The sequence below is a fragment of the Pteronotus mesoamericanus genome, unplaced genomic scaffold, assembly GCF_021234165.1.
Source record: "Pteronotus mesoamericanus isolate MK-2021 breed Mesoamerican mustached bat unplaced genomic scaffold, CSHL_Meso_final contig_1242, whole genome shotgun sequence".
Taxonomy (NCBI): domain Eukaryota; kingdom Metazoa; phylum Chordata; class Mammalia; order Chiroptera; family Mormoopidae; genus Pteronotus; species Pteronotus mesoamericanus.
The window spans coordinates 1,504,931-1,516,982 of record NW_026555053.1 but is presented as its reverse complement, the minus strand read 5'-3'; the positions used below and the strand labels follow the sequence as shown (position 1 = coordinate 1,516,982).

The window sequence follows — 12,052 nt, the reverse complement described above, 5'->3', positions numbered from 1 at the left end:
TCGGCCGTCGCTGCAAGAGTCTTGGTGCCCTTTTCCACTGCGCGTTCACTCGACCACGGCACACGGTCTGAAAGTCAACTATTTTTAAATCCTTCTCCCTCAGCTCTAGGGGGACACAAGCGTGTGACCGACCGGCCAGAAAGCGGGCTGTGTGGACACAGCTCGGGAGAGGGGGCGGTCCCTCCAGTGACCAGCAGCCTCAGCCTCCCCACCTGTGTCCCCTCGGCCTTACCTGAGCTCCCCAGACACGGACGGAAGGCTGAAGGGGACCGGCGGCGGGGGGGGGGCCGAGGACTCGCATGTGCCCTCCCCCCCCACGAACGGGCACCAGTGTCCACATGTGGCGCCAGAGCCACCGCTGCTTCCTCTGACACAGCCGCCCCTCAGAGCCTGCGGCCGTGGCCGACGTCCCCGCCGCGACAGGCGCGCTTACCTTGGCCTGGCCCTTCATCAGCACGACGTTGGAGATGACTGAGGCGTGGAGGCCCCCCGACGGCTGCAGGAGCTGGGCTGTGCTCAGGGACCGCGTGGGCCCGGGGGCGCCCTGCACGGGGAGTGGGTGGGGAGTCGGTGGCGGCAGCACCCGCCTCCTCGGGGCGGGGCGGCCGACAACGCCCGCCCTCCCGAGGGCCCACTCTAGTGGCCGTGGCTGCCCGGTGGGGCGTGGCGGCTCCCCCCTGCCCCGCCCCCGGCAGGCCCTGCTGGCCGCGACCCCCTGTGGGCCAGCAGCCAGCGCTCGGCAGGGGCGGCCAGGCGGCAGGGCGGGGCGCGGGCACAGCCACATGGACCCAGGGTGGCGAGGGCGGGAGAGCCGGCTGCCAGGCATGGCCCCCGGTGGAATGCGAGACACGTCCGCGGAGACCTCCTGTGTGCCAGGCAAGGGGGTGGGCAGGGGCCAGGAACCCGAGGACGTGAACACTCAGGACAGAAAGCCGGGGGCGGGGGGCGCACAGGGAGGAGCTCCCCGCCCAGGAGAAGCGGGGCGCGGCCACGCCCTGCGCAGGGGCTGCTGCTGAGGGACGGCGAGCCCGGGGGTCAGAGCCCACTCTCGAAGCCCCACCGACTGCGCTTCTCCTGGCTCGGTCACTGTCGCCTGGTGACCTGGGGGTAGTGACGTAACCCCTCCGTGCCTCAGTTTCCCCGCCTGTAAAGTTGTCTGTACTGGGAAGCCGACTTTTCCCACTTGTGACCAGGAAACACGGTAACGGAAGGAAGGAAGGAAGGAAGGAAGGAAGGAAGGAAGGAAGGAAGGGAGGGAGGAAGGGAGGGAGGGAGGGAGGGGGGAGGCATGAAATTCTCAAGCCCCTGCTGTGTGCCGCGCGGCGACAAGCGCCGCGTGACCGCGTGACCGCGTGACCGGCAGCCCACCCTGGAGAGCCCACAGTGCGCCGGGCACACAGGCCCGAGCAGCAGGGTGGGGTGGGGTTTCCACAGACGAGGGTGAGGAGGGCAAGGCTGCAGCCAGAGGGCGCCGTGTGACCAGCAGTGGCGACGGGAGCCCCGTGGGAGCCGCACGGGCTGGGCTTGGGGGACAGGGAGGTGCGGGCAGGCTGCCGCGGCCCGTGGGGGGCGCTGTGCTTCCCGCCTGCTTGTGCCCGTCTGCTTAGCGCCCCCCCCGCCACCCCGCACGGTGATGGCCGCAGTGGGAGGGGCTGGGGCGCGGACTGGGCAGCCGCCAGGGGCCGGTTCGAATTCCAGCGCCCGGGGTCTCGTAGGGAGGGACTCGGCCGTGCCAGCTTCCGGGTCCCGCCCCCCGCCCCCCGTAAAATGCGGCCCATACGCTGCCTTCCTCGGCTGGTCTCCAGAACGAGGGGCAGCACGTGTAAGTCAAGTCACGTGCTGCAGGGGTTAAAAATCAGGTTCTGGAGCCCAGAGGACCCCACGTCGAGCGCCCGCTGTCTGACAAGCCACGGGACCCGGCCCGGCCCCCGTCCTCCTCTTGGGGTCCCTGGGCGGACGCACACGGGCTGCGGGGCTGCGGGGCGGCTGCGGTCGCTCACAGGCAGCCGCACTTGCCGGTCTCTGCCGCACGGGGGCGCCCAGCCGGCGACTCTCCCGTGCGGCCCTCGGCCCGGAGGTGGCCACGCCCGCTCGGCGGGCCGCTCTCCCCTGCAGGTCTGTGGACAGGACGCCACCCCGAGTCCTACCGCGCCCCCGCTGGGTCGGGCCCCCGGAGCCTTACCCCCGCCTTCCCCGCGGGACAGTCCAGCTGCTGGGACAGGGACTTCCTGCTGCTGCAGAGCGAGTACGGCGGCCTGTCCGTGGCACTGGCCGTCTTCCCGGCCCCCGGGAAGTCCGCCCCGGCCGTGCAGTAGGGGTTGACACCTGGGCCGGCAGAGGAAGGAGGGAGAACGCGTTTGCGCCCTGCGGACAGCACAGCACGGCAGCCCCCACGGGCCGGCCTCCGGCCTCAGACGGAGCTGCCGCGCGCGCCTCCCCCCGGCCCCCCCCCCGCGCTGCGTCCAGTGCGGTCCCCGCTGTCAGTCCCCACGGAGCGGAGACGGGGGAGGCGCAGAGGGCGCCCAGGACGGGCAGAGCCGGCAGAGGAGCCTGGGGGCCTCCTGCGGACGCAGGTGACCCCCCAGGGGCCCTACGGCCTCCCGCGGGCTGCGCGCACACGCACAGGCGCGCGCACCCCTGACACGGCCGAGGAGCCAGCCCCGGGTTCCCCGGGGAGCTAAGTAGAGGCAGGGCGGCGGCCTCCTCTCCCGGGAACCCGGGGTCGCCTCCCCCAACCAGGGGCTCCGCCGCGCGCGGCTGCAGGCCGCAGCCCTCACGTGCGCAGCAGTGCGTCCCCACGGAAACCCTGAGGCCACGCACCTTCCATCTTTCTAGGAGCCACCTTACAAAAACCAAAGGAAACAGGGAAGATGAACCATATTGCATACGGTCCAGAACACCTACACGGCTGCCACGATAGATAACACGTAACGGCATCTGGGAGATGCCTTCCGACCCCCACGCCCCGTGCCGTCAGGCCCGGGCGTCTGCGGCCCCTCCTGCACTTCCCCATCCACGCGAGCCAGGCGGGCGAGTAATACCATCCCTCTGAAGAGGGACGATCTGGAAAACAGTCTAAAGTATCAATTCATTAATTAGACCTAACTTATTAACTGAAAGGAAACCAGCAGTGAAAATACAAATCGAATAAACGTTTCACATTACTGCAAAAATTAAACACACACACACACACACACACACACACACGCACAGCGAGAAGCAGAAAACAAATGACAAATAACCAAAAAAAAAAATTTAAAAAATCAAAATAAAGGCAAATGTGATTGATAACACTAACACCAACAGCTTGAGCTTGTCTGTAAAAGGATCGCCAGATTTGCTTTCAAGACCTAACTGAATGTTATTTGCAAGAGACAAACAAAATAACAACAAGCATGAAATAAAAAGATGGGCAGCAACCGATCATCGTAGGTGATGCTGGAGCCAGCTACGCACTTAGGGAAAAATCCTGTCTAGGTTCTTGCTTCATAGCAAACACCCAAAGTAAGTTACAGATATATAATGTTTGCAAAAAATCATTTAAAAACCAGAAGAAAATACAGCCAAATATTTAATAGTTCTCTGGATGCGGAAGAAATTTTAACATTAGAAAGAAAAAAAATATCAATAGATTTGACCAGCATACAAAGAGAAAAACATCTTCGTGTAAAAAACTTGAGAGAAAACCAATGAACCGAGGAAAGTACGTTCAACAAACATGACGGCCAAATATCACTTTAACCAGGAGGCTTTTTTATAAGTTAACAGCAAAACAATGATCACCTAGCGGAAACGGGTGCCCCGCGCCAAGGGCACTGATGAAGGCGGGTGCGTGTAGCCCCCGCTGCGTGGCGGTTCTGTCTCACCGCTGTACCGGCAAGGGCACTGGGCAGGGTCACAAAGGCACGTCGGGGAGGACTCAGCAAGGGCGCGGGGAGGGCCGTTGCCAGGGGGCCCTGGGCAAGCGAGGGGGCTTTCTGAGGGGCCCGGGGGCTGGCAAGAGCTGCAGGCCGTGCCGTCCCGGCTGAGGGCCAGGGCGGAAGGGGCACACCAGAGCCCACGAGCCGAGCCAGGCTGGGCCCAGGCCCGCCAGGACTGCACCAGGGCCGGGAGCACGCACCCCGGGGCCGCGGCTTCCACCCCGCAGCCTCCCGCGGGCCCCGCCCCCCCCACCTCCCCAGCCCCCCCACCCCCCACCCCCCGCCGCCCCCGTGAGTTGGCCGACGGTGCTGGCCTCACGGCCGTGCGGGCTGCAACGCCACGGCTTGGAGACTCGATGCTCTGCTGTGGCCATTTTAAAATCCTTAATTTTTGAACAGGAGTCTCCTATTTTCATTTTACAGCGATGCCTACAAACTGCGTAGCTAGTCCTGAGTGCAGAATGAGGCAGAGAAAAGCCACGGGTGCGAGGGAAGTGGGAAACAGAGAAACCGGCAGAGCAAATACTTTTCAAAATTCTAATCCAGTCTGGGCGGCGACTGAAGAACTAGATAGTCGTACACACTGAGTGGTAGTGACCGACACGTCACAGCACAGCTCAGAGTCTAAGGCATGTTCACATTTTTAAACTCTGTGCCTAGGAATTTGGGCTAAGGGGGAAAAAAGGAAAAATTTTTGATTAAAAAAAAGCAAGTGGGGGCCCAAACACAGCCGATGACTAACTGGCAGCGGTGCACCCTACGCGGAGCACGGCTGGGGGAGGCCAAGGGCCCCAGGGCGAGCTGGCAGCTGTGCCCCGTCCCCTGCCTCTCCCGTCTCCCCTCGGAACCAGCCCAGGCTCGGACCAAGCTCCACGTGCGTCGCCGTCGTTGGCGATGTGAGTGAGACACTGAGAAGACCTAAACTATCTAATACTAGGGAGGGGGTTAACTACCTCTCGCAGAATGAGATGCCGTGTACCCACCAATGACTCTGAGGTAAAGGCGTGTGTTTTCTACAGACACATGGAACCGAAGGAAGGAAATGAGCGACAACGTTAACATCGAGCATCTCTAGTACAAGCACGCGGTGCGGTCTCACGTCTTCATGGTTCTCCGCGTGCCTCTCAGTTTCCTGACTTTGCATCCTCCCTGCCACCACCGAGAATCACAGCCTCTTCCAGCCTCACCTCCCGCCCCGTAACAGGGTGCCAGAGGCCCTCGGGGAGAGTGGTCTTGCTAAGACCAAGGGGACGTCACGTGACAGAGCAGGAGTAAAGCCCTGACTTCTGTGTCACACCCTCCCAACGCGTAGAGTCTAGACAGAGGCGCAGACTAGACCCCAGACTGTGGCGCGCCCCGAAGGGCCCGGCAGAGGCCTGCCCTCCCCGCGACGGCCCACGGCACCGGCGCCCCTGCCGGGCACCAGAAGCCGGTGACGAGGCACTTACTGGTGGAGTTGCTGCGCGTCCTTTGGTGACAGACCCTGGGGAGCAGGAAGTTACTACTCTGTGCTTCGAGTTTTCCGGGCTTCTCTCGAGAGGAAGTTGTAGAAGCTTCCTGCAAAACAATCCCAGTCTTTTAGTCACCAGGTTGGTTAACACCGAAAAACGATCTTGGGAAACAGAGATTTTGACACTGATCTTGGAAGTACTTGTCAGATTGTGTTTCCTCCACTAAATTACAGGCTCCACGGGGGCAAGGAGTTAGGAGGACGGCCACCCACTAACTCACAGTCACATTAATTCGGCCAGTAAAGGGGAAGGAAGGAAGGGAGGCTGCGTAAATGTCGCGTGAACACAGCAAGTGCCGAGTGACTGTGTCCGCACACACGCGCGGGGATCTCGGCCGGGCGCAGGGTGCAGCTGAGAACAAGCGCACGGATCTTGGAGGAGTGCTGTCTTAGCGAAACGTAAACAGGAAAACAATAAACCCCGAGCCCCTCAGTGTCTTCACCAGAGACGCCCCGGGGGACAGAGGATCATGGGACCCGCGGCGTTAACTACCCCTGCCCCGGGCCTGTCCCTGACTGGGGGCTCAGCTTCCCCTCGGGTGAGCTGCGGGGCGGGCCGGGCGAGGCCCGCAGTCCCTGCCGGCTGAGCCGCTTCCCGCGTAACTGGCGGCCGTGGTTACGGAGCTCACGAGCCTCGTCCTCTCTGCAGCGCTCGCGAGTCCGCAGACCCTTGCCTGTGGAATGCAAGTCCACGGGGGCTGGCACTCTTCTCACGTCCAACCGTGCGAGGGACTGGGCCACTCCTCCCTGCTGCTCACAGCTAAACGCCTGGAGTGAGTCGGCGGACAACACAAGAAGGATCCTCAAAGGCTGAGGGCACGTGGCCAACGGCCAGGAACCTCTCAGGACTTGGGGACCGGCCGTGCGGGTCCCTGGGCTTTCCGTTGCTATGTGCCAGGCCAGGTGCCGGGAGACCCGCAAGGAGGACTGGCAACAGCCAAAGGCAGCGCGCAGACTTGGAACGGCGCTCCCTTGGCCTGGGCAAGCACCAGGAAGGGGCGGGCGGGCCAGCCAAGGCCGCTGGGAGCCCCAGCCCCAGCCCCTGCCCCGCAAGGGGGGCGCACGTGGGGCGGCGCCGCCTGCAGGGGACCCTCGGCCCAGCGCTCTGTGTCCCTGCCCCTCTCCGGTGACAGAAGCGCCTGGGGCTGGGCAGCCTCTGCCTGCACCCCCGCCCCCACCAAGCGGCAGATGGTCACCCCATGACACCGGCCGGCCAGAGCAGCTCTTCCCACCCCAGCGCACAGAAGGACTGGACCGAGCAAAGCCTCCAGCCGAGCCAGGAAATCGCAGCCGAGCAGAGTGGCACCGTCCGGGCTCGGAGAGCCCAGCGCCCTGTCTCCCCCGTCGCCCCGCGTCCTTCCTCCATGCCCTTTCCTGCGCGAGCCTGGGAGCTCCGGGCACACACTGCTCCAAACATCTTCTGACCGTGGGGACAGCACCCGGGGGCCGTGTGGAGCTTGGGAGACGTCGGCAAGCGTGCTCCCTCGCCCTGCGTGGACACGCCCCCCGGCTCCACTCCCCTACGCAGCCCCATGGGAGCCCCGCGGCCCCCAGCTTCCCCCCCGCGGCCCTCGGCACCCCCGAGGTGCTCCTCTGTGGCAGGAAGAGGCAAGTGGCCAAAGGATTGGGTTTCCCAGTTGCCAAGGAAGCCAGGGCCCCAAAGCCACAGGCTGAGCTGCTCCCAGGCGCCGAATGAAAGGCCGTGTGTGTGCGCGCGCAGAGGGCCTGGCCACCCTGTCCCCACCCACAGACACCCACAGAGCAGACAGCCGATCGGACCTCATCGCAGCCTGCGTCCCGCTGCAGGAGTGGGGACTCTGCCTACCCCGTATTTTTAATTTGTGGGGTGAGGGGGGAAGAATTTCCCCAACTACTGAGGCCATTCCCACATGGATCAAAGTATTTAGAAGCCTTGTAGGAGGGCGGCCGAGGGGAGGACCCCCGCGCGGGCCTGGCCTCGCCAGCGGAACTGCCCCAGGCCGTGCCCGGTGCACACCTATGCCAGCCGGGCCGTGTGCACAGGCTGCCAGCCTCCCGGACGGCCTCACATGCATGGAGCCACCGCCCTGACCTGCTCCTCAGCGTGAAGCAGAAGGAGAGCTGAGACGCCGGACGATGGTGCCAGAAAGCAGGCCGGGGCGCGGGACTCGGGGCTCTTAGGTCTCGGTGCTGAGAACGGAGAGAAGTGCTCATTTATATGAGACTCTGATACGTTAAGAACAGATACTACACTCTGGCTGGAGTGGCCGAGTGGACTGAGTGCCAGCCTGTGAACCAAAGGGTCACTGGTTCGATTCCCAGTCAGGACACCTGCCAGGGCAGCGGACCAGGTCCCCAGCAGGGGGCGCGCGAGAGGCAACTCTGCATTGATGCTTCTCGCCCCGTTCCTCCCTTCCCATACCCCCTGTCAAAAACATAAATAAATCTTTTAAACAATAAAATGAATTTAAAAAATATACTCTATATACTGATGAAAAGAACAGCAAAGATGTATAACAAGCTCACTAAAGAAGAAAAGGAGTAGTATAAATAATAAAAATATATTAATCCAAAAGAGGGCAAGGTGAAGGAGAATTCCAAGTGTAAAACTTACGGGACAACAATGGACCAACTACTGAGGAATCGACAGACGCAGACCCAAACCAACCTGAAATCACAGTAGATGTTAAGTTGTGCCCTTACCCACTGTTACAACACGGACATTGGAAGACGGATAAAAAGCTATGGAAGACATTCTCGAACTTGACCTGACAGACCTACATGACGATCCAGGCACTGCATCCAGCAACAATAATGTATGTTCGCGTCCTATCTCAACCAGCTCCCACCGATTAAAGTCACGTACAATGTGTCCTCTTATCTCACTACAGAAAAACAAATGCAGAAATTAACAGAGAGAAGGAGAGACAAAGAGAGCCCAGAAAGTCCTCACATGCCTAAAAAGTATTTCTAAATAAACCATGAGTCACAAAGAAATCACAATAAAAACAGTACACACCCATAGCTCTCTACGGAGGTAGCCAGCTAAAACCGTGAAAACAGGGAATATGAAAGTTGGTAGAGGACATTACTAAGAGTGAAATTTATAGCCTCAAATTAGAAAAATTAGCTAAAAATCAACTATCCAAACTTTCATCTCAAAAACTAGAAAAGAGAACAAAACTTTGGCCTCAATAAAAATAATGAAGAGCTAAGATTCATTAAATAGAAAACCTCGGACAGAGAAAATGCAACAAAACCCAAGGCTAGTTGAGGGAAAAAATATTTCATAAAAGTCGAAAAACCCACAAAAAGTTGGAGTCGCCAACTTAACACCAGACAAAATAGGTTTTAAAACAAAAGCTACACAAAGAGACAAATACCAGCAATTTAACTTCTGGGTACTTATCCAAAGAAACCCAAAACGCTAATTCGAAAAGTTATAACCACCGCTCTGTTCACGGCAGCGTTACTGACAAACAGCCGAGACAGGGAAGCCGTCTCAGTGGCCTCAAAAGACACGCGGGTGAGAAGGCGCGGCACATACAGAACAACAGAACACGGCTCCGCCATGAAAATGAACGAAATGCTGCCATTTGCAACCACGTGGGTGGACCTAGAGGGTATTGTGCCCAGTGAGGTCAGACAGAGAAGGACAAATATCATATGATTTCACTTACATGTGGAATCTCAAAAACAAAATGGACAGACAAAACAGAAACAGACTCATAGACACGGAGAACAAACTGATGGTCGCCAGATGCGGGGGAGGGGGCTGGGGGACGGGGGAGAAAGGGAAGGGAGGAAGCGGCACTAACGGGCGATGCCACCGTCGCAGGGGTTGACGCACACACTGGGCGCACCACCGACGACAGGGCGGGGGCCGCGTGCGGGGCGGTGCCGATGTCCACGCCTGAAATCGACACGATACTGTAGGTCAACTGTAATTCAAGCAATAAAATTTAAAAAATCAAATCCGACGATCGTGACTGAAAAAAAGAAAGTATGACTTTAGTTTTTAAAAAGCTTGCTCTTTGAGAAGACATAATTAATACACTCCTAGAATAACAGATTTAAAAAAAAAAAAAGAGCCAAGGCAACGTATCAACACCAGGAATGAAAAACAGTCATCACCGCAGTTCCTACCAACGTCTTTCGGACACACACACACACACTCACTCACTCACTCACTCACTCGAGTACTCAGGTCACCGGGGAAGTCTGAGTGAGGCGAGCGGGTTGTATCAGTGTCAATATGCTCGTCGTGATATTGGACTAGAGTTTTGCAAAATGTTACTTTGGGTCGGGGGACTGGGAGGATCTCTGCATTAGTCTCTAAAATGTCATGGAAATCTACAATTAATCACAATAAAAATTTCAATGAAAAGGTACTAAGATTTTATGAACAACTTTATGCTAATAAATTCAGATGAAAAATGTTCTAGAACAAAAATGCATCTCCCCAAAACTGATAATGGGAGAAATAAAAAAAGTCTGAATATTTCCCTATCTATTCAAACAGATTCAATGGTAATTTAAAACTTTTGCACAAAGACATCTTCAGGCCCGGATGGCTCACAGGTGAGTTCTCCCAACCACTGAAAAAGTATAAACTATTTCAGAGGATGAAAAAGAGAAAATTATTTCCCAGCTCGTTTCACGAGGCCAACATACCTGCAATATGAAACCAGAGAAGGGCCTCACAAGGCTCTCTCAGCACACAAATGGCCAAAGTCATGCACAAGATGTTAACATATCAACCCCACAGTTATAACGACAGGATAATGCGTCATAACCAAGTTGAGGTTATTCCAGGAATGCACCATTGCTTTAACATTCAAAAAGATCAATCAATGTAATTTACCACATTAACAAGAATACAGTAGAGAAATCCATATGATTTTCTCAGTAAGTGCAGAGAAATTCAACAGTTCATGAGGGGAAAAATAAAATTTATTTTCGAACTGCATAGGCAGAGAAATGTCCTCAATCCGGTAAAGAGCATTTATTTAAAAACCCACAGCGAACATCGCACTGGTCTGCGGTGCGCTGATACTCCCCACGCCCGGGAGCGGGGCGAGGCGGGCGCGGCGGCGGCAGCTGCCGTGCGGTGCTGCGCCGAAGGCCCAGCCGGTGAAACAGGGTGGGGGGAGCATAAAAATGGGAGGAAACAGAGGCATAATTGTTTAAGAATGGCCAAAGTATAAACAGACCAATGACTACCAAAGAAACCGATCCAGGATTACAAAAACTCCAGACAGACAGAAGTCCTGGACCAAGTGGCTTCACAGGTGAATTTTACCAAACAGTCAAAGAAGAATTGATGTCTATCCTCAAACGATCCAAAAATTGAAAAGGGCAAAAGGCTCCCACACCCTGTTTGCGAGGCCAGCATTACCCTGATTCCATAACCGGACAAATGCGCTACAAAGGAAGAAAATTATAGGCCAATCTTCCTGATGAACGTAAGTGCAAAAATCCTCAACAAAATATTAGCAGACCAAATTCAGAAATGCGTTACGAAGATCATACGCCAACATCAAGTGGGGGTTCTTCTAGGGATGCAAGTTTGTTCAATATCCACAAATCAATTAACTTGGTACACATCACATAAATGAAATGAAGAATAAAAAGTATTTGATCAATAGATGCAAAAAAAGCATTTGACAAAATCCAGCACCCATTTGTGCTTAAAAACTCAGCAACGTGGGAATAGAGGGAACACATCTCAACATAATAAAGACCATGTATGACATGCCCGTAGCCAACAACGTACTCGATACTGAATAGCTGAGAGTGTTTTCCTAAGAACCAGAACAAAACAAGGATGTCGACTTTCACCACTTTTATCCACTGCAGCATTTGAAGTCCCAACAATGAGGCAAGGGAAATAAATAAAAGACATTCAAAGTATAAAGGAAGAAGTAAAATTGTCATTATTTGCAGATAATATACTATAGAGAGAGAACTATTAGAACTGATAAATTCAATAAAGTAGCAGATAACAAAATATTCAGAAGTCAGTTGCATTGTTATACACCAACAATGAACTGTCAGAAAGAGAAATTAAGAAAGCAACCCCACTTGCAACTGCATCAAAAACAAAACAAAACAAAAAACAAAACCCACAAGAATAAATTTAACCGAGGAGGTGAAAGACCTGGACACGGAAAATCATACGGCACTTAGGAAAGAAACTGAAGAGTAAGTGGAAGCATATACCATTCTCATGGATAGGAAGAATGAATATCATTAAAATGTCCACGCTACCCAAAGCAATCTACAGATTCAGGGGACTCCCTATCAAAATACCAAAGGCATTTTTCACAGGACTAGAACAAACAGTCCAGAAATTTATAGGGAACCACAAATCCAAGGGGCCACAGCAATGTGGAAAAAAAACAACAACAAAAAAACACACAGTTGGACACACCACACTACCTGATGTCCAACTATACTGCAAAGCTATAGTAATCAAAACACCATGGCGTGGCCATAAAAACAGACACATGGCTAAGCAGAACAGATCGGAGAGCCAGAAATAAACTCATGCGCAAGGAGGCAAGAACATACAGTAAGATGAAGAGAGTCTCTTTAACGAACGACGTGGGGAAAACTGGACCGACATACATAAAAAAATAAA

General features: G+C 55.7%; 1 protein-coding gene across 1 annotated transcript in view; it reads right to left on the bottom strand.

Annotated features, from left to right (window-relative positions):
• IL16 (interleukin 16) overlaps positions 1 to 12,052 on the bottom strand; it is a 63,688-nt gene that overhangs the window by 29,754 nt on the left and 21,882 nt on the right. Inside the window, exons 3-5 of the mRNA XM_054589045.1 lie at positions 5,369 to 5,477; positions 2,183 to 2,325; positions 434 to 544 (exon numbers count right to left, since the gene is read on the bottom strand). Of these exons, the coding sequence (XP_054445020.1) occupies positions 434 to 544; positions 2,183 to 2,325; positions 5,369 to 5,477 (363 nt within the window). The remainder of the gene's footprint in view (positions 1 to 433; positions 545 to 2,182; positions 2,326 to 5,368; positions 5,478 to 12,052) is intronic.